Genomic DNA, 22,626 nt, shown 5'->3' with positions numbered 1-22,626 from the left:
AAACTGAGTATTGAGCTGGACCTGGATCATCTCCAAGATCTACTGCAATACTCCTTTTGATTTCTGAGTCCTCAGATGGTTACACACACACACACGCACGCACGCACCCAAAATTGCTCTCCAGTTGTTGGTTGGCTTTTTAAAAATGGTTAACCTTGTGCTTGTATATTTCGGAAATGGGATGTCCAAAGATCATGAACTGCATAAGCATCTCATACCATCTCTAGTTCAGGGGCAGATTTCTCTGCATCCTGATCCTCTGTCATTTTTTACTAAAAAGAAAGGTTCACTTCATTGAAGCGAGTCTATTCCTGTCCTGTCCCAACCTCCATCTTAGTTTTGACCTCATCAGAAATGTTCCAGTGTCTCTGGAAATGGAAATGCTTGTTTTAAGGTTGGAGCATGGATGAAATGTTCAGGACACTTCCAGTGAGGCTAAGTTGGGATGTTTTGACCTTGAAATGTTTTGCACTCCTATACGTTATGGTGCCATGTTTCTCAGCCTTGGCAACTTTAAGACGTGTGGACTTCAACGTGTGGCTGGCTGAGGAATTCTGGGAGTTGAAGTCCACACGTCTTAAAGTTGCCAAGATTGGGAAATACTACTATAGCGTTTCTTCAAGGTTCACCACTTCTGTTCTGTATGAGAAGTTTGATATAAGATAATGTAGAAAGAAGCTCTGAGAGGCATTCCAGATTCAGTTATGATACCGTAAAACCATAAAGTAGCATTCCTGGAATCCTCTCAGTGTCTGTTGCCTGACCTGGCCTACCTCAATGAGTTGACACACTTTGACCTGCATCTACCCAATATGGCTTTGCAGGTCCTCCCTAGATCTCCTCTGCAGGGAGGCCCCGGCCAGGTTGCTAACAGACATCCCAATTCAGCCCTGCACCCATGGAAGCCAGCCCCTTTAAGTTCAGTAGAACGTGGCTGTAGGACACGTCAAGTGTTTGTAGAGCCCAACTCTTTAATCTGCATCGCTGTTCCTGCGTTTTCTCCAACCGTCTCTAGGTCACACCAGGGTGCAGCAAAATATTTGAAGCAAGCTTTGTGTGCTGCTGATGGAGAAGGCACCCGTTCAGTGCCGGTCCAGAGAAGGACCGACAGTGCAAAATGGACACGGCCGGATTGTGGTTGTTGTTTCCCCTTCCCGTTGAGCCTCTCTCTCTCCCATGCTTGTTTTCCTAGCAAGTCGTATGTGAGTGCGGGGGAAGCCGTACCCAGCACAGTTTTTCTGAAGCATCCCTCATATTTCTCTTCTCGCCTGCCAACTGCTGTTCTGTGAGCTGGCCGGGGTGTTTTCCTTGGCCCTTCACCAAAGGAGGTCACTGTTGTTATTGTTTCACGCCGAAGAAAAAGGATGCAGTCATTATGTTTCCTCTCTTCGGGGGCTGCTTTAAACAAGTGTGTTGTCCATTTCCAGCAACAAATTGTTCCTAGACAGGGTTGTTCTGCTCAGCAAAAACAGCATCGGGTCCTAAGGACTGTTTTCCCTTGTTTGTCCAACCAGATGGGGATATAGAAAGGTTTCTCTTCAAGACAGATCGGTGTGACATCTCTGCACTTGGCCCCTCTGGGTGTTTTCAGGGAAGCACTTGGGGTGTGTGTGCAGTTTTAAGATGGGGGAGACCACAGATGAAGACTGCAGCAGGTGACTTGCAGGGAGAAGGTTTGGGGTCTTCCATTTCGAGATACAGCTTAGAACAGCCTTTCCCAACCTTTTGACCCTGGAGGAACCCTTGAAATATTTTTCAGGGCTTGAGGAACCCCTGCACATTCAGGTTCAGGTATAGGCCAGAAGTTCCAATATTATTCTATTTGTTTCATGGGTAGGCCTGCATATATGCAGTAACAGTGTTCCTAAACTGAAGAATTAAACTCTTGAATGTGAAGTTGCCCGAATTTGAAATCCTTTTTGAAATGAATCGTGATCTCCCAGAGAACCCCTAGTGACCTCTCATGGAACCCGAGAGTGCCACAGAACCCTGGTTGAGAAACCCTGGCTTAGAAGGACCTATCTATTAGGTTAAAGGAGAGGTGGATAATTTGTGGTCTTGAAAGTTGTGTGGGGTCTCTGAAGGCCTTTAATGCAGTTCTTGGAATCAGGAGGAGCTGGGAGGGGTGTGTCAGAAAAGTCAAAGTGGTGGCCACGGTGGTGCAGTTGAAGCTCCACCCCTTTTTAATGTGTGTTACAATGCATGTTAGCAGGGGTGTGGCTTTGATTGCACAGTCATGGATGCCTCTCCAAAATTCAATAGTGCAATAGCCAAAAATCAGTGGCATGCTTTCCAACTATTTTGAGCTGGGGAACCCCCAAAAACAGTCCTGGAAACCCTAACTGAAAAGAAGAAAATCACTACTTTCACTGCTGTTAGAAACCTGGGTAAAAGCATGGGAGAAAAATCACACACCCACGTCTGTGATACAACTGCCACCCTTTTGCATCATCACATGGCAGTTCTTGTGCCTCCATTAAGCATACTGATGCAGCCCTTAAGCCCCACAAGATTGCTCCATCCTGGTTCATCATACTACATTTGAGGAACACTAGTTGGACATGGTCCAAGGAAACTTCTTTCAAACAGAGTTTGAATGGTCCTTCAGCTGAGTATCTAGTGCCTGGCTGGGGACTTCTGGGAGTTGAAGTCCACACGTCTTAAAGTTGCCAAGGTTGAGAAACACTGATTGAGTTACTCAACTGGTGTTTTGTTACACAGCACAGAGACTTTCTAACAAGGCAGCAGGAGACGCAGGAGACGACGGCATCCCAGCTGAACTGTTCAAAATCTTGCGAGATGATGCTGTCAAGGTAATGCATGCTATATGCCAGCAAATTTGGAAAACACAGGAATGGCCATCAGATTGGGAAAAATCAACTTACATCCCCATACCAAAAAAGGGAAACACTAAAGAATGTTCAGACTATCGAACAGTGGCACTCATTTCACATGCCAGTAAGGTAATGCTCAAGATCCTGCAAGGTAGACTTCAGCAATTCATGGAGCGAGAATTGCCAGATGTACAAGCTGGGTTTAGAAAAGGCAGAGGAACTAGGGACCAAATTGCCAATATCCACTGGATAATGGAAAAAGCCAGGGAGTTTCAGAAAAACATCTATTTCTGTTTTATTGACTATTCTAAAGCCTTTGACTGTGTGGACCATAACAAACTGTGGCAAGTTCTTAGTGGTATGGGGATACCAAGTCATCTTGTCTGCCTCCTGAGGAATCTGTATAACAACCAAGTAGCAACAGTAAGAACAGACCATGGAACAACAGACTGGTTTAAGATTGGGAAAGGAGTACGGCAGGGCTGTCTACTCTCACCCTGCCTATTCAACTTGTATGCAGAACACATCATGCGACATGCTGGGCTTGAGGAATCCAAGGCTGGAGTTAAAATCGCTGGAGGAAACATTAACAATCTCAGATATGCAGATGATACCACTTTGATGGCTGAAAGCGAAGAGGAGCTGAGGAGCCTTATGATGAAGGTGAAAGAAGAAAGTGCAAAAGCTGGCTTGCAGCTAAACCTCAAAAAAACCAAGATTATGGCAACCAGCTTGATTGATAACTGGCAAATAGAGGGAGAAAATGTAGAAGCAGTGAAAGACTTTGTATTTCTAGGTGCGAAGATTACTGCAGATGCTGACTGCAGTCAGGAAATCAGAAGACGCTTAATCCTTGGGAGAAGAGCAATGACCAATCTCGATAAAATAGTTAAGAGCAGAGACATCACACTGACAACAAAGGTCCGCATAGTTAAAGCAATGGTGTTCCCCGTAGTAACATATGGCTGCGAGAGCTGGACCATAAGGAAGGCTGAGAGAAGGAAGATCGATGCTTTGGAACTGTGGTGTTGGAGGAAAATTCTGAGAGTGCCTTGGACTGCAAGAAGATCAAACCAGTCCATCCTCCAGGAAATAAAGCCAGACTGCTCACTTGAGGGAATGATATTCAAGGCAAAACTGAAATACTTTGGCCACACAATGAGAAGACAGGACACCCTGGAGAAGATGCTGATGCTGGGGAGAGTGGAGGGCAAAAGGAAGAGGGGCCGACCAAGGGCAAGGTGGACGGATGATATTCTAGAGGTGACGGACTCGTCCCTGGGGGAGCTGGGGGTGTTGACGACCGACAGGAAGCTCTGGCGTGGGCTGGTCCATGAAGTCACGAAGAGTCGGAAGCGACTAAACGAATAAACAACAACAGAGACTTTCATTTTAAGAAGGCTTTGGGGCCGTGTCCCATTTTCAAAACAGGAGGTCTGAACCCTTTTTTAAATGTTGGAAACCATTCAGGATCTCCATCTGGTGTACACTGAATTTTAATGACAATGTTTTTGAATACGCAACCCTCTTCATTAATGTTCTTGAAGTTTACCCCTGTTTCATTCTGCCCCCTTTCTTAATTTATTTGTTGTTCTTTTAATTATTTCATGATTCCTGACTATCCTGGATTCTTCAAGGCAAAATAAGGATTGCCACTTCTGAGGATGGAGGAATGAGTTGCTTCTTTGCGAGATGGGCAGCTATATAAATTTGAAAAAATAAAAGACATGAATGGCTTTCTCCCTATCTGCTCTTCTGGATAAAATTAGTGGAGACACGTAGTCCAAAAGCTATTAGAGAAGATGAAATAGTTTGCCTTGTTTCACTTAGACAAAAGCAGTAAGTGCATTTTTATCTTGTACGGATCCTTTCCTACTTGGTAATGCAGAGGGAAAAGATCAGAATCGTGCAAGCCGTGGTCTTCCCTGTGACACTCGATGGAAGGGAAAGTTGGACTTTGAAGAAGCAGGATAGAAAGAATATGGATGCTTTTGAATTTTGGGGTTGGAGAAGACTCCTGAGAATACGGTGGGCAGCCAAAAAAACAAACCAATGGATCATGAACAAATCAATCCAGAGTTCTTCCTTGAGGCACAAAGGACCAGGCTCAAATTATCTTACTTTGGACGCATTGGGTGAAGACCCAGCTCTCTGGAGAAGGCTCTGATGCTGGGAAAGGTGGAAGGAAAGAGAAGAAGAGGACGACCAGCAGAAGGTGGATGGACTCGGTTACAGAGGTGATGGGTGCATCATTGGAAGGACCAGGTTAGGGACAGATCATCACGTAGGCAATCTATCTAAGTGGTTGTTAAGAGTCGAAAACAACTTGATGGCATGCAGTCGTCGTCATCATCATCAACAATGCACAGGGATATAGCCTGCATTATCCAGACAGTTAGGTTGTGACAATATCAGATGTTTTTCGTATCCCAGATTGGTTTGCGTATGGACAAGTTTCTGTAAATGTCAGTGACAAAAAGCATCAGATTGAGCAGGCCAAAATGCCAGCAGGGACTTCTGGCCTAAGAGGGCATGTGGCAACCAGAGTTGCTTTTCTAAGCTCATTCCAGTGTCGCAAACAGACATTGTTGGACAGCTTCCTGGTGCTTTCCCATCCTTTGTGTTCACCTGCTCTCTCCAAAGGCCTTTCCCACTGAGAGCCACCTGTGACCCAAACATGCACCCAAAGAAGGTTGTCCCCATGGTGTTGCTTTCCCACATCCCCAGCTCAAGAGTGAGACAGGCTTAAACCCTCCATAACTATCGGGTTAAAGGAGTCTCCCCCCACTTTTTAATTTTTTTTTTAATTAAATGGATAAGGCTACCTGACTCCATCGCAGCTTGGGGCAGCGTACAATGCTGAAGCAATGCGAAAGAACGATGAGTATCTGAAGATAAATCTTTATGCCATTTGGATTCTAACACCATTTGAAGGTAGCTGCAAAATCTGTAATGGCATGTGGGAATGACCTTGAGAGGCACAGCCAGGAGAACGGTCAGATAAGACGTAGCTGAGCCTGCAGAAGGAATGGGATGTGGCAAATGTCTCAGAAGGGACCCTCCCTAGTTTCTTGGGCTATAAAGGCAAGGGGGAAGAGATGTACTTTCAGTCTTGCAAGATTCTGTTAATGTAACCTTACAGTACAGTAGACTTAGTTCATCTGGGCATGGTTCCTGTCTGGACTACCTCGCAAGGCTGGCAAAACCTCTTAGGTTTTCTCGCTATAGAACCATGTTCATGCTCTTTTAGCTTTCTGCCAACTCAAAGGCAACTGGAGAATGCTTCAGCTCAGCCACGGAGAAAGGCCTAACATCCATGCAAGCAATGATAACATGGTGGGACTAGATTAGCATCCTCTGCTTCATCGGTGTTTCTCTTACATTTGGGCAGGAATAGCTTAGAAGGTCCAAGGGACCCATAAGTGAAGTGGATCCACAGTGATGATCCAGTTTAGTGACCCACCAAAAGCAGCCTTGCTGATTTCCAACTTTGGGTGGGCCTTCTGCTGGTTATTGGTGCGATCCATCTCACCCCTTTGGGATGTAATCTTTTTAAAACACACATGCATGCTCTTTCCCTCTTTCACATAAATAGTCATTGAACTGAAACTTTCTCATTGCAACAACATATTTTCAGGAGTATAGAATGGAAACATGGAAACTGCTAATCATGTTCTGGATAAAGCTCAAGTGAGAGATTAGAAGTGTTTTCAGGAAGAGACATCATTCCCTTGTCCATCTAGGAATTCTTCTGTTTAGATACCAGCAGTGTGTTGCTGATCTTTCCAAATGATGCTCACTCCCAAGTATGGGATGCGCTTTTTCCATCCTGAAAAGAAACCGGAGAGAGAAGGGGGAGGGAGATAAGGCTGTAATTTATTTCTGCATTAAAAAAAAAAAATGATAGTGGCCGTGCCTAATTCTCCAACCAGTGGATTTTACTGAAGCCTTTTGTGCTCTAGGCCCACAAGAAACGGGCACATTTTTCCAAAACTTTCTGCTTGTGGAAGAACAAAATGTCAGGATTGCTCCAGTGTATTAGAATGGCAGAAATGCGGGTTTTGGCCTTGTTGGGAGGAAGCAAATCCAAATGGCAAGCTAAATCATATTCTGGTTTGTTTTACTATGTTGTCCGAGCTGTTGACCAGCTGATTCAGCACTGGAAATATTTTTTAAAGGGTCGTCAGCAGGAGGTATTTTCACTGGGTCCCACAGAACTGCATGTATAAGATGATCCTGCCCAACATTTTTGCAAGACAAGCAAATCATCACTAGGACATATTTTGCTTTCAAGCCACACTTTCAGCTATTCAAAACATGCACCATACATTATTTTGTCCTAAACTTTATTCCAATTCTGGAGGGTGGGCTGCAAGATATTGCAGATGCCAACTGAGGGAAGGGGACGGTGGGTGGATTGAAGCTGAGACTGAATACCTAAGACCAGGTAACATGAGAAGAACAGAAGAAAGTTGAATGGAAGACCTCCAGATTTATAGTTTAAACCCCTGCCTCGTTTCTGTATTTCTTTCTTTCTTTCTTTCTTTCTTTCTTTCTTTCTTTCTTTCTTTCTTTCTTTCTTTCTTTCTTTCTCTCTTTCTCTCTCTCTCTATCTCTCTCTATCTCTCTATCTCTATCTCTATCTCTCTATCTCTCTCTCTGTCTGTAGTTAATGGTATTCTATCTCTTTTTCTTACATAGTTGCGGAACGCCAGGATCAAGTTTGAGCATGATGGAGAAAAAAGGTACATCTTGGGTCTACAGGTTTAGATATATCACTTGGTTCTGCTGAACCTTAAAAAGCATAATTCATGAGTAAATAAAGCCCAACTTCATTCTTTCCCTCATTTGGTTGTTTCCCTCATAACAGAAAGTTCCCCTCTTGCAGGTAGCCCCACAAAATGATTATACTGAGATTTTGGCAATATTTTTTATTTATTCTCTTGCGCTTCCATGCCACTCCAGTTGAAAATGAATGAATTTAATTTAATTTAAAGAATTTAATATGGCCGATCCAGCCAACTTTGCAACTCTGGGCAGAGTACGGTAGATTAAACCAAAAACAAAACAAACCATTTCAGTGGAAATCCAAACCATTCATTGGCAAATGACTCTGAGCTGCTTACAGTCGCCATTCTAGCCATAAGGTTAAAATGCAGTTACGCCAATTTATTAAATGTGTTTGGTTTGTTAAGAATAATTGGGTGTGATAAGGCACAGCTACTATTCTATTTTCCACAACACGGTTGAGCAGGTAGAAAGATTCCTTTCCTGCTCTACAGGCACCGTTTTTCCTTTGATACAGCGTACATCAAGAGTTGTGTAACCAGCCTAAAGGACTCGTGAGATCCTGTGTGAAAGGAGGCCAGATTCTTAATAAATCTCCTGGTTTTGCTGGGCCTGGAGGTCGGGGATTGCATTGACACTCAGCAGGACCTTTCTAACATGGCTCACAATTTGGGTGACGGGAAGTTCACGACTTTAATTGGCTTCCATAACCGAGATTGTCTTTGCCTTGGTGCGCAAGGGCCTGTCCTTAGAAAAAGTATACGGTGGGGGTGGAATGATGTTATCAAAACAAACAAACGTGCATATGCGTTCTGCAGGATTATCCAGTTCCAGAGGCCAGTTAAGTTCAAAGAAGTTTTACAGAAAGTCATGGATGCTTTTGGGCAGATGATGGATTTGCATTATGCCAGCAACGAGGTACCTTGCATGTTGCTTGCTTTTCTGTCTGTGCGGTCAGCATTCTCTCGCCCCCCGTGTGCAATCTTGCAGCAACAAGCTGAGGATGCTTCTGAAAACAAACGGTTTGGCCAGTCTTCCTCCAGATCCACCCTAACCGCAGGGGTACCCAGACAGGTGTGTTGGAAACCTTTTCCTGGAAAATCCCTCGTTGGGAGGGCATTGTGGTTCAGGCCTGGAGCACCTGCTGGAGAAGATGCTGAGTTGGTGCTCAGCATTTGTACAAGCTGAAGAACTGGGAAACGCTTACACCTGCAATCCCAGGATTGGGTACTTGGCCCCATTCTCTGATTTGCTCTTTGCGGTTAACTGTGTTGTCTAAACTTTTCGTCTGGAGGTTAACTGACCCTTCCTGTTCCCAAAGTATTTTTGGTGGAGTGGCCGAAAATTGGTGCTTCTCTAGGAATGCTGTCTCTTTCTCCTTTGCACAGAACAATGGGAAAGAGACAGAAGTTCACCCTTGACTTACGGCCATTTGTTTAGCGACCATTTGAAATTAAGGTGGCACTGAAAAAAAGTGACTTGTGACCGATCCTCACACGACCAGTGCAGTGTCCCTGTGGTCTTGTGATCAAAATTCAGGCACTTGCTACTTCCCAGCCGGCTTCCGACAAACAAAGTCAATGTGGGAAGCCAGATTCGCTTAATGACATGATTTGCTTAATGACATTATTACTTAACGATTCACTTAATGACATGATTCGCTTAATAACATGATTCACTTAATGTGCACAGAGATTCGCTTAACAACTGTGGCAAAAAAGGTAAAATCAGGCATGGCTCACTTAACGACTGCCTCACATAGTGACATAAATCCTGGTCCCAATTGTGGTCGTAAGTCGAGGACTACCTGTAATTCTGTCCATAGTGGTGCCCAGCGTAGGTTTTCCCTTGACTTTTGTTTAATTTGTAGAAAGAGGGAGATAGGGAATGGTAGCCTCCCTCCCTCCCTCTTTGCAGCACCTGGGAGAATTTCAGAAATGGCTGTTCACCGCTGACTTGGTTGCTAGCAATTGTGTCCAGTTGGTGCACAAAGGAGAGTCCAATTGCAAGTTGCACGAACACAGACAATATAAGGCATTTTCGGATGCTCACGATCACATTCTGTGGCTCCACCGTGATTTTTCAAAAATGCAAAATGTTTCAAAAGCCCCTGCAAAACTTCTTCCAAGTTTAAGAGACATGTCACCAGTGTCCTGCTTATAGCCCAGTGATTCTCAGCCTTGCCATCTTTAAGATGTGTGGACTTCAACTCTCAGAATTCCCTAACCAGCCTTGCTGGCTGGGGAATCCTGGGAGTTGAAGTCCAGACGTCTTAAAGTTGCTAGGGTTGAGAATCACTGCTCTAGCCAGTAGACTTTCTGCACAGCCAAAGTTTCTAAAGTTCAGAACAGTCCATGGGGTGGGGTGGAGAATAAGTAAATAAACCTGCAGGTTTTGAAATCCCTTTTTCTGGTGGTGTGGTTTTGAGACAAGAGGCTGACTCTGGAGTTCGTTTGGGACCTGGGTTGACGGCTCACAACGCTACCCCCATCAGCCTCGCTGACTCAAGTCCTGGTTTAAGCACCGGGAGTTACAAAGCAATGAATCAGCACTTGGCAGTTGGCTTTGCCTCGGCCTTCCTGGCTTATTAATGTACCTATTCAATGTCCTAGATGCTTCGTTTCCTGAGTCTGCAACTTGCCAACTTGCACTCCGGTTTACATGCATCTATATTTAGGCCAGCGTCTGGTGGAGATGGTCCATGCACACAACAGTCTTGCTGGCGTGGAGAAGTCCAAACCTCCTTTTCAGGTTTCGGCAACAGGCAGGAGTCAGTGGCAATGGGGCACCAAGGATCCTCTTAAGCCTGATGTCTTTTGAGGTCTTTGAAGCTTGGTGCAAGGGTGCATGTATGACTGAGAACAGGAGGAGGGCTGTGGAAGGCTGCAGGATACTTTATTCCAGATTTTGGAAGATTAATGTACATTCCAAGGAAAGGCAAGAGAGAAGTGATTTGCAGCCAATTGCCAGACGAAAATGGTAAAACAAATTCCAGGGAGGGAGTGCAGAGGAGGGAAGAGAAATTGGAGGGAAGAGAAATTGTACAGCAGTCTAAGAATGTGAGTTCAATTCCTGATTCCTGTTGCTAGGAGAAGGACAAGTCATTCTTTAAGATAGGCCTCCCCTGCAAGGTTAAACTGAAGTCTGCCACCAATTTTGGTCTAGTCAGGGATGGACAGCCGACGGCCTTAGGACCACATGATGTTCTCAGTCTAATTTCCGTTCCCTATGGAAGTCCTCAGCCCAGACCTCTGATAGCGAGCTGCCTGGTGCTCTGCAGCTTGGGAAAAGGGAGAGTTTAGAAGTTGGAGGATATCAAAGAGACAAGGGGTGTCCCCATCTGTTGTGGCTCTGTTCCATTCTGCGCCACCAAAAGATAGCCCCCCGGAGCATACCTCCACCTTGCCTGCACCATCCACAGATTACCCCTTAGGGTAATTGAATAAAATTACCCACACTCCTCCAAGTGAAGAAGGCGACAGGGTATGGACTTTTAGACGACTCAGTCAATGAGCCGATTTGTGTGCATGCAAAAAAAAATAAAGCAAAAATAAAGAAACAGACTAGGAACGTAGGAAATCCAAAGAACATTGCTGGCATTCTTCTGTTTCTCTCCACCGTTCTTACAACCACCCTTAAAGCACACATTGGAACCGGGGCTCTCCCAGGATGTACAAGTGCAGAATTCTGGTCTCTGCATGTGAGAAATAATCCACATAAAAGCTGTCTGATTCCATCCAGCAAATGATACAGGTAGTCCTTGCTTAACAACCACAATTAGGACTGGAATTTCAGTTGCTAAGCAAAGTGGTCATTAAACAAATCTGACCCGATTTTACGACCTTTTTTGCAGCAGGTGTTAAGCAAATCACCATGGGCATTAAGCGAACCACATGGTCGTTAAGCAAATCACGTGGTTCCCCATTGATTTTGCTTGCCGGAAGCCAGCCGGGAGGGTTGAAAATGGCAATCACGTGACCACGGGATGCTGCAATGGTCATAAATGCAAACCAGTTGCCAAGCGCCCAAATTGTAGTCACGTGATTGTGGGGACCCTGCAACAGACATAAGTGTGAGGACTGGTCGTAAGTCCGAACCTTCGCTAAACGAATCCTGGACTACCTGTATGGCCTCATTGATTCAGGCAGCCAGATGAACAGCTGTAGTGATGCTACCGTTTCAGAAATCAAAGAAAGACATGGCAGGCTTGCATCTCTATTGCTTTCTTTTCCTCAAGGCCCGTCCATGCCTGTTTCTGAAACAAGCTAAGTAAGCGGTGGGTGGAAGCTGCCTTCAAAATGAATTGCTGCCCAGCAATTGCAGTCCAGTCGCTCCCTCTACATGTAGCCAGCCCTGTAGATCCCGGGCCCCAGATACTTTATTTTCTCAGTGCAATGCGGGTCTTCCTCTTAGCAGAGCGAGAGACGCTTCATGTCTCTCCTTTTCTAAGTAACTGTTTTGATAACTTTTATTCAGTTCCTCCTTGGGGGAATGCTATGATGGAAGGAAAGGTCAGAGCCCCTGGTGTTTGTTTCTGTTTTCCAGCAGAAGGCTCCAATTGCTTTGCACCGGCCGGACTTCGACGGCCGGACGGCCCCGGCCCAGCCGTTCCCAAGCCCCCGGCGTTCAGCCACTTCCTCCCTTTGCCCTTGTTTGCAACTCAGCTGCATCACCGGTGTTTGTTCAATCTTTTTCCAGCTCCTGATTCCCCTGAAATCCCAGGAAGATTTGGACCGGGCGGTGGAACACTTGGACCTGAGCCCTTCTCTGAAAAGCCTGAGAGTGTTTGTGAAGACGCCAAAGGAAATGAATGTGAGACCCCTGCTTTCTGCCCCCTTGGATTTGTGTACAGAGCAAAAGGCGGCACGGTCGTCCGAAGGAGTGGAAACACTTGTATATTTTGAGGATAGGATGGCTGGGAGGTTAGAAGGGCACCCTCTTGGAGTTGGTCTTTGGCCATTTCACTTCTTAACATTTTTGTTTACCCAGATCTGTATGGGAAATGGTGGTTTTTTTCCCCTCTCCCTGCTGCGACTCTGAGCTGTGATTGCTTGCTGCAGAGGGCAGCCTGGGGGGTAGCGACTGGATAGCAACTGGCGGCCTTTGTGCAAAAGCTGGCTTTCAGAGGAATGCGCCAAGTAGAAGCAGAAGGCCGGAAGTTGGGGGGGGGACACCTCTGCATGTATTTTTTGAACTCCGATTTGGCAAATTCCAGTGCTTCCTAAAACTCCATTGCCAAAGCTGTGATTTCTCACTGATTTTTGGTGGGAAACAAAAGGAAGACATTTTGAAAGTCTTAACATGGGTCAGAAGACCCCACTGCCACCTTCAGGACCTCTGAAACTTTGACCCTGCACAGTTGTATGATATCATGGTGTCCTCACCCCCATCTCTTCTGATCAAGGCCATTTTAAGAAGGTAAAAATGAATTAATCTGTACTTTCTACCTAGCTAGCTGAGCATCTAGTTGAGCTTGGCTGATCTGAACAAGCTAAGCAGGATCAGGCATGGTTAGTATTGGGATGGGAGATTTGTCAGCTAGACTGAAAAGTAAAAAAGAAAAACACCTTTGAAGAAGACAACAGCACCACTTCTATCCTGTTGCCAGGGAAAACCAGCTGGATTATGATGATGATGATGATGATGATATTATTATTATTATTATTATTATTATTATTTTCCACAATATCACCAGGAATGAAGTTTGATGGAAGGAGACTTTTTAAAAAAATTATTTTCTATCCTGCCTTTATTATTTTTATAAATAATAAAGGTGGCAGACATACTTTACTTTTACATGGCTTTTTTTAAAAAAAAAATCTCCACATTAACAGCTGTTGAATGTGGAGATTCCATTTCTTGATTCTGACTTGTAGCCGTTCGGCTAGCCTTTCGTTTGTTTAAACCATCCAAACGATGTGCAAAGGGTTCCATTTTTGTTGCTCAGACAGGATCATGGCATGATTGGGGTGAAGTTAACAAACACTACCCCCTCAGTGGTCTAAAGTAGCATTCCTCAATACATGTGCATGGTACATGGTGGCATGCAGAAATAATCTAGACAGATGCGAGTCCGCTGTAGAGCAGAGAAAGTGGGGGGACCCCCATCTCTGGATGACTATGCTGAGCAAAGGGAATAATGCATCTCCCTGGGATGTTTTCTGGAGTTTGAGGTTAGAATAACCCCTGAGCAGTTTGGGCCTAAGGGAGAAGTGGAGTGAGATGCAGTGAAATAAAATGGAATGCAATTTATAAAAATAATAAAGGCGGGATAGAAAACAAAATAAATAAAATAAATAAATGTTTTATGCTAACTTAGCATTCTGCCATTAGCATTACCGGGATGTATTTTTGGCATTTGGGCAGCCATCATGCAAACACTGCTTCAACCCCAGGTAGTTCTCATTATTTTACAGGTAGAGTGGGGGTTTAATAGTATGTATGTATGTATTTATTTATTTTTTATCCCACCTTTATTGTTTTTATAACTAACTCAAGGGGGCGAACATAGCTAATACTCCTTCCTCCTCCTATTTTCCCCACCACAACAACCCTGTGAGGTGGGTTGGGCTGAGAGAGAACGACTGGCCCAAGGTCACCTAGTTGGCTTTGATGCCTAAGGTGGGACTAGAACTCTCATACCACGCCTGATTGGCTCTTGGGCTGAGAGGGAGGGACTGGCCCAAGGTCACCCATCCGGCTTTGATGCCTAAGGTGGGACTAGAACTCTCCTACCACGCCTGATTGGCTCTTGGGCTGAGAAAGAGGGACTGGCCCAAGGGCACCCAGCCAGCTTTCATGCCTGAGGCAGGACTAGAACTCTCCTGCCACGCCTGATTGGCTCTTGGGCTGAGAGGGAGGGACTGGCCCAAGGTCACCCAGCCGGCTTTCATGCCCAAGGCGGGACTAGAACTCGCAGCCTCCTGGTTTCTAGCCCAGCACCTTAACCACTAGACCAAACTGGCTCTTCGTCTCTCCTCTTGCCTTCCCAAGTTACTTCTTTACAATACAAAGAAAACTGGTGGGGGGGAGAAGCCAGAAGGCTTTGGCCTTACTATTCAGTGATGTCACCTTGAATAGATCACCCAAATTCCACTTGATTCCCCCCACTAGCTGAGCACTGGAGCTTTCTTGGAAAGGCTGGGACATTTGATCCATCGTTTCTCGGGGCTGAAGGTGGGGCCTTCAACTTTCCTTCTGTTTGTAGCCTCTGCAAGCCAACAATACCAAGCAGCATGAGATAAGGATATCTAAATCCATGGGAGATATACTGGGATCTCTGTATAAAGACACCGAGAGGACACGAAAGCACTCAACAGGTCAGTGAGATGCAGTTGTGCAGTGGACCACGTTCGTCTGAGGATCTCCAGTAGCTGGGAATGATCCCATTCTTGTATCTGGTCAGAGGATGCTCTTCAACCTAAAGTGTCTGGTACAGTGTTCCTCACCCTTGCCAACTCCCGTGTGGGGGAGATGGGCGGTGATAAAAATATGATTGATAAATAAATAAATAAATAAAAAACTTTAAGACGTGTGGTCTTCAACGCTCAGAATTCTGGGAGTTGAAGTCCACACGTCTTAAAGTTGCCAAGGTTGAGAAACCCTGGTCTAGTGGCTACTCACAGGCTTCTCCTCCAGTCAGTGGCCTGCCGGCATGTAATTCTGCAACTGCATTGAACCTAGGAAGGTCTGTATCTGGTCAGTGTTTGGATGGGAGACCTCTGCCCTGGCAATGCCATATCTAATACTTTTAGCTTCAGTGAAGAATGATGTAGACAATCAAAGGCGTTCCATGTCCAGGGCTGGATTTGGGTCAGAAGCTTGCAGAGCAGATTTTGGTCCCTGCTACCTGGAGTTCAAACTTCCCTAAATCTGAGGTAGCTCCCACCTATAAAGTAGGTAGGAGCTACCTTACCTGGAGTTGACCCCCTCAATGCCCCAACCTATAAGGCAGTTTTGCCCCATCTGCAAGGCAGCTTGGCCTACCCTGGTGTTTCCCAGATGTGCTGGGACTGCAGATCTCAGAGTTTCAGCCGTCTTCCAGGAACGGCAGGCCCACCAAGAACGGGTGAGTGAGTGGATCCATGGCTGATACTTGGGTCTTCCTTGCCATGTTCTAGTGAGGAGTTGAAATCCCAACTTCTGCAGTGGACCAGATTGTAGGGGAATTTGCTCTAAGAGATGGGCTCAAGAAGGATTTCCCATCCACATTACTACATTTGTCTTACTCCTTTGCTGGAGATTCCTGGCAAAGGCCAAAGCACTGATTTTTTTAAAACTATCACGCCTTTTCTCCCTTACGTTGCCATTGGGTCTTTGCCCAGAATCCTGGGAGGCAATTGGAAAACTGTTTCAGAAACAAAATGTGCTGGTCTGTTGTTCCATTGAGTCTCTGCAGATGTCCTCTTGTGCTTGAACCAAATGGATATGCTTGCTGTTTTTCTTCGGCCTGCCAGTCGAGTTTGTTAGCAGACCAGTGACTTTCAGAGTTAATATATACTTGTTGTTGGCAGAACACCCAAAAGATTCTTCTTTTGGCGAAAGAGGCAATGCTTGGCAGAGGGTCTTATTCATTAAACAGACAAGGGGGAAAAGGAATGTGCGAAAAGGAACAGAGGGTATCAAATCTGCAGTACCTGAGGATTGCAAATGTTCCTTCCAACAATGGGTTTGGAATGACTGATAAACGTAACTCTGTTTTTTCCAAAACAAAGCAGTTTTTTAGTCCTCATGGTTGGAAGAGAAAAAGAATCCCAAAGTGTTGTTGGCATTTTCCTGGGGAGGAAAATCATCCTGAAACCTAGAGGCAGCTTTACCAGATGGGAATGCTTACAGGTGCTCAGCTTACTCCAGTGTTGAAGCCCAGTATATTTGAGGGAAGGAGCAAAATATAATCCAGAGACTGGGATGGAAAATGTAATGCTTCTAATGTCCATCAAAGGGTTGTAGATACTGGGTCTTTCATAAAGGGCCCAGCATCTCCAACCCTTTGATGGACATTAGAAGCATTACATTTCGGTTGAACTTAGGATCCAAAGCTGGAGGGAGATGATGGTAGTGATAATTCTGGTTTCACTAACGGTGTGTCACAGTTGGTGTTAGCTGGGGGATCTGTATTTGGAAAAAGGAGAACACCCCAAGAAGAGAAGCGGGAGCAGAACTACGAAGCAGCTACACTAAGTCAGGGAGGTGGACCAGGGTGTGTCAAATCCAGAGGAGGGTTGAGATACCCTCACTTCATCCTGTGGGTTCAGCCCTTGCCACTACAAGTTCCCTCTAATGCTGGACTTCAGTTTCTGTCAGCTTCAGCCTGCATGACCAGTTCGAAGGGGCTGTGAGGGTTGTAGTTCAAAAACAACTGGAGATCTCCAGGATGCCCACTCTTGCTCTGGGCCAGAAGGATGGAGATAGAGTCGGTTTAGCACTTCCATTCCTTACTGAGTGAGGGCCCATCACTCAGTAAGCTTTACATGCGTGTTGATGGTTCCAGATGTTCTCCTTGGCATCTCCAATGAAAGATCTCAAAGACCAGGTCCAGGAATGATCCTCTGCCTGAAACAGGTACCCTCCATAGGGTTTGGTCATGCTATCTGAAGGCTTCTGGAAGTTGTAGTCCGAAACATCTGGAGGGTACCAGTTGAAGCCAGTCGTAGCAGGGCAGAGTTCTGCTTCCACTGAGGGCAGATGTCTGCCCAACATCATCATCTGGCATGATGTGTGCGAAGGGCATTCTCTTGACTCTTCTATTTTCCTTCATGCCCTACATCCCCTGCTCAGTGTTAGGACTGGATTGCCAGCCTTATGAAACTCTTCACTTTCAAGGCCACCCTCCCCTTCCCTGCTGTTGGGATCCACACTCATCTCTCGATCTGGGTGACACCTGCCTGTCTTGCAGGCTCTCTGCACACTGGTCGAAGTTCTCCACCTCCCGGGAGTGTTCCTGAAGAGCAGCAGCAGATCGCTCGCCAGGGATCGTACACCAGCATCAACAGCGAAGGAGAGTTCATCCCCGAAACGATGGACCAAAATGTAAGCTGCATTGAAAAGCTTGGAAAGAGAATCAGACCCCAGAAGTCTTTGGCTCTGGAGTGGCAGAAGAAAGGATGTGATGGATCAGCTTGACTTAGCCCTGTAAAGTTCCCTGGGATTCTTCACAACCTAAGGATCCGGTGCCCTCCTGGTTGTACTTTGCTTGGCTGGGGTGGCACGTGCTTAAATGGGTCTGCTTGGGGCTATTTCAAACATGTTCTGAAACCCTCCTCATTTCCCCCCTTCCTTTTTCTCTCAAAGTTGTTGGACCCATTTATTAGCCCGGACGACTCACTTTCTGGTAGCTGTCAGTCCCTGGACAGATCCATAGACAGGTAAGGGAGGTATAGGATAATAGCAGAAATGGCTCCCTGGGAGATGAGTGCAAGAAAGAGGTTTTACCAGGGAACTGTTTCGCCCCCTTTCGAACCAGAAGGGGTGCCTGTTTCCACATGTTCTTGCTTATTTCTTGAGGTCATCATGAAGTTCTGGGGGTGGCAACAAGGGAGGGGGGGGCTCCTCAGGGGTGGTGTCCTGGTTTCAGAATATCCTCCTTGGAGAGACTTGCCTGGTGCCTTCCCTGTCCTCTCTGAGATTTCTCAAGCAAGGACCTTTTATTAAATGAACAATAATTTATTAAGTATAAAAAGTGAGGAATTATTAACACCGAGCTGCTGATTTTTATGGTTCTTTTTCTACTCTCTGGGTAGATACAGGCCTTCTGTTATGCATCACGCTCCTGGTGTGTTTATTAATGCAAGATGCCTAACATTTTCACGTGGTGAGATAGACATTGCTAAGTTTAAAATTTATGCTGGAATTTAAAATGATAATGCGTTATTAAGATTTTCAGTCCCAGCAACGGAGGGGACCAGTTTGGAAAAGGCAGATGTAGAATAAGCAATGCCGACAGCTGAGCGTATTTTGCTGGATCTAATTTAATCTCTTTATGCAGTCCACCTTTCAGCCAAACACCTGTTTCAAGAAGGAAGAGAGAAACCAAGGACAGCTTGGAGTGTTTAGGTGAGAATGCTAAGCACAGCATGGTTGAGTTCAACCAGGATTGATATACCCAAGGCCTCACCAAAGTCTTGGAAGGCTGAAGATGGGTGAAAATTCCCCCAAAGCAAGAACGTAAGAAAAGTTTTAGCTGAGCTCTAGAAGGCTGCAATGTCAGAGGTTCTGAATGACGGCAAGCTCCTCAGAGTTCTGCTCAGTCAGCCCCAGAGAACGGGGATGCTCCGCCGGCCGATACGTTCAGGATCAGACATTTTGCTTGCAGAGATGATTCCCGGTGGAAGGCCTGACTTCGGTGTCCGTGTGTAGCTGGTGAAATCATGGAACATTTCCTCACTGTTCTGTTATCGTGACCCCTGCTATTAAAAAAATGAATACATGGCAGGGGGCCCAGAGATGATTAAAAAAGAAAGAAAAGAAAGGCAGTGTTTGGCTTGAAGCGATATTGCGTTGGACCAAGCTGTGGAAGCTGACCTTCAGATTCAGGCTGTGGGACTCTGGGAATTTTTAATAGGCCTCCGGGGTGCGAAGCTTAAGTTTCTGATTAAGCGGCCATTTGCCTAAGCCCCAGCTGTCCAGCTCAGTCAACAGCCCCCTGCTTTCTTCCCTATTCCTTATGGCCATCTCAACATCCTTCAAGAAGAGCATGTTAAGGAGAAACAGCCAAACAGTCTTAGGAGGTGATCCATCAAGCAGTGGCTAAATGAGGTGGAGAATGAGTAGGATTTATGGCTGGGCTTAAGTAGGACTGCAGAAAATTAGTGAAAGGAAACAAAATGAAATGTAAGCCTTTTGTAACCGTTCTCCTGGCTGCGATGCTTGCTTTCTGTAGCCGATCCCCTTGTGACTACATCTTGTTGTTGTTTTGTAAGAATATTGTTTTCAGCAAATGGGCCCATTTCTCATTTCTCTGAGTCACGTATCCCTGTCTTGGGGAGGCTGCTAACAGCCTGATTGTGCAGAAATTGGCGATGTGAAAACAAAAATTGAGCTTAGGATGAAACTGCAGATTCTACCGTTCTTTTTGCACGTATGTACAGTACAGACACACTCCCATAACATGTACATTTCAAATAAACTGAGTCAGCAGTGGATGAAAAGAGCATGTTGGAGTGGTGAAAAGAACTCTTTTAATCTTTTCCTCCGTTGGTAAAAATAATGGGAAGAGTCAGCCGTAAACGGGGGAATCTAGGACAACACATATTATTGGATTCTACCTCTAAGTCAACTTTTAACTCTGGTTACCATCTGGAGTGGCTCCAGCTGTCTTGGATTTTATTGAGCAGGTAGGGGTCAAGCATGCAAAAGTTTTCCACCTGTTCACTCCGTTCCTCTTCCTTTGCCAGATTTCGATATTCCGTTTTGTGAGCGAGGGAAAGGGGGCACCTTTCCGAGGCAGTATCATCTCTCTCAGAGTCGCAAGGATTACAATGACGGTAAACCTGTCAAAACAATGGTTTAATTGTTTCTGAATGGTAGAACATAAGGACTGGAAACAGGGGTGCCTGCAGGGTGGTCAAAAAGGTCGATACGGTGGGCGCGAAGGTGTGATCAAAGCTCTGCCAGGGCCATGCACGTAAAAAGCAGAACTTCAGTCTTACCATTGTGACTTGTGACTTTTGACAAGATGGCTGCCATCTTGACTTTTTTGACCATACCCTGCAGACACTTTTGGTAGGAAGAACCTTAGCTAGCCCAGTTTAGGAACCTCCTACTATAGCACTACTACAAGTCAAATTCCTTGTATGTTTGATCATGCTTGGCCAATAAAGTATTGTATTGTATTTTATCTACTACTGCTATTAAAAGAGGAAGGTGTAGATGGACTTGGAGGGAAGGATCCAACAGGGCACAATCCTTGCCCTTGAATTGTCTGTGTGAACCCTTTATTTCCAAACCTGTAAGAAGATGGCATGCCATGTTTTATAGACAGGATAAGATTTTTCTCTCTTCCACACTAATTAAGGTGTGTGTAACTGAATGTGTCCTGTGTAAGGCTTTCCGTTAACCCATACTGGTTTTGGACAGATCATCACCGCCTTACTGGTTCCATCATCTCAATGTGTTGGAAAGTAAAGAAGCTGAAGAATACTGCAGCTTCCTCTGGACCTCTTCCTGCAAAGGGCCTTGAGGAAAGAACCAGAGAGATTTTCTTGCATTCTCTGCTGCAGCCAGCCTAAAATCAGTCCTGTCAATGAATAGATTGGAGAGCTCAGATCCGGTATTTTGGAGTAGCAGTTCCCAATTTGTATCTGTGTTGGCTGAAAATTGCAAGACTGAAGTCCAACATGTGTGAAGGACAAATTGGGGAGTATAATAGCACTCAAGAGCCAGTTTGGTCTAGTGGTTAAGGTGCTGGGCTAGAAACCAGGAGACTGTGAGTTCTAGTCCCACCTTAGGCCTGAAAGCCAGCTGGGTGACCTTAGGCCAGTCCCGCTCTCTCAGCCCAAGAGCCAATCAGGCGTGGTAGGAGAGTTCTAGTCCTGCCTTAGGCATGAAAGCTGGCTGGGTGACTTTGGGCCAGTCCTTCTTTCTCAGCCCAAGAGCCAATCAGGCGTGGTGGTAGAGTTCTAGTCCCGCCTAGGCATGAAAGCCGGCCGGGTGACTTTGGGCCAGTCCCTCTCTCTCAGCCCAAGAGCCAATCAGGCGTGGTATGAAGAGTTCTAGTCCCGCTTCAGGCATGAAAGCTGGCTGGGTGAGCTTGGGCCAGTCCCTCTCAGCCCAACCCACCTCACAGGGTTGTTGTGGGGAAAATAGAAAGAGGAAGGAGTATTAAGTATGTTTGCCATCTTGAGTTATTTATAAAAATAATAAAGGCAGGAAAATAAACAAACAAACAAATGAAAGGCAGACAGAAGAAAACTAGGATCTCTGTCACCCCAGAATGCAGGACACGGAACAGTGACCTTGAGTGACTGGAAGACAGGAACGTCCAGTAACTTCAGACCATTTGTTGATCCTTGTTGAATATTACAAACATTTTAAAGGGGAGCCATTTCCATAGGAAGATGGTGGTCTTCATTTCATGGGGTGTCTTCAGGAGAGATTGGATAAACATTCCTTGGTTGGGAGGTCCTGTTGGCTGATTTGTTTGGTTCTAATCCTATGACCTTTAGACCTATGTTTATTTTCTTGCTTTGGGTTATTTATGCTGTTTTTTGGTTTTTTTGCTGTTACTTTAATTGGGATCCCACACCACTCTCATTTGGATCCATGCCTGGCCTCTTCTATGAATCATGGAATTCTTTGATTTTAGAATTAAGGTAGAAAAACAAACCAAGATGACTGATAAAATTGGACTGGACAATTTTGAACAAGCAAGAGAGTCCGATCCGATTTCAGTGAGATCCACCCATCTTCAGAATTAAACAGTGTTCCTGTTCAGTCTACACACACATGGGGGGAACTGCACATAAATGCAAGAAACCCTTAGGAAAAGCTACATGTACACACAGTATACCGGGCAGCGCAGGAATCCATGGTTTCAGTTCTTCTCTCCCCATTGCTTTCCAAGGCCGAAGGACGTTCCCCAGAAGTTACGCTCCTCCAGAGAACCTGTTTCAGCTTCTGCCTTCCAGCCGGACGAAGAGCTTCAATGGAGACAACAAACTCATCACCTTGCGGTACGAGGAACGTGGGAGCAACAAATGGTGGCACAATTGTGACAAGATCTTTCAAGGCTTTGGCTCTTCTCCTGCCAAGACCAGGAAATGTAAGTTGCCTGGCAATGGGCTTCTGCTGGGTATGTGGACCTGGATGGGAGTTCTCTTTGTTGGCTGTGTTAAATGCTATCTTGGAACACTTGGACTTCAGCCAGAGAAGGAACATCAGGGCTGGCTGGTACAGGTAGTCCTCGTTTAACCACCACAATTGGGACTGGCATTTCGGTTGCCAAGCAAAGTGGTCATTAAACAAATCAGACCCAATTTTACAACCTTTTTTGTAGCCGCCGTTAAGC

The 22,626-nt window shown here is 45.6% G+C and overlaps 1 protein-coding gene across 1 annotated transcript in view; it reads left to right on the top strand.

Moving 5' to 3' along the window:
• The window catches only part of LOC134497593 (mitogen-activated protein kinase kinase kinase 3-like), a 55,347-nt gene that overhangs the window by 21,319 nt on the left and 11,402 nt on the right, over positions 1-22,626 (top strand). The window contains exons 3-11 of the mRNA XM_063303316.1: positions 7,536-7,579; positions 8,441-8,540; positions 12,321-12,434; positions 14,830-14,941; positions 17,518-17,651; positions 17,913-17,986; positions 18,607-18,674; positions 20,015-20,104; positions 22,183-22,380. Coding sequence (XP_063159386.1) covers positions 7,536-7,579; positions 8,441-8,540; positions 12,321-12,434; positions 14,830-14,941; positions 17,518-17,651; positions 17,913-17,986; positions 18,607-18,674; positions 20,015-20,104; positions 22,183-22,380 — 934 coding nt within the window. The remainder of the gene's footprint in view (positions 1-7,535; positions 7,580-8,440; positions 8,541-12,320; positions 12,435-14,829; positions 14,942-17,517; positions 17,652-17,912; positions 17,987-18,606; positions 18,675-20,014; positions 20,105-22,182; positions 22,381-22,626) is intronic.

Source organism: Candoia aspera, chromosome 4 (genome assembly GCF_035149785.1).
Source record: "Candoia aspera isolate rCanAsp1 chromosome 4, rCanAsp1.hap2, whole genome shotgun sequence".
Taxonomy (NCBI): domain Eukaryota; kingdom Metazoa; phylum Chordata; class Lepidosauria; order Squamata; family Boidae; genus Candoia; species Candoia aspera.
Note: the sequence above shows the minus strand (reverse complement) of the source record. Positions and strands in the feature narration are given on the sequence as shown.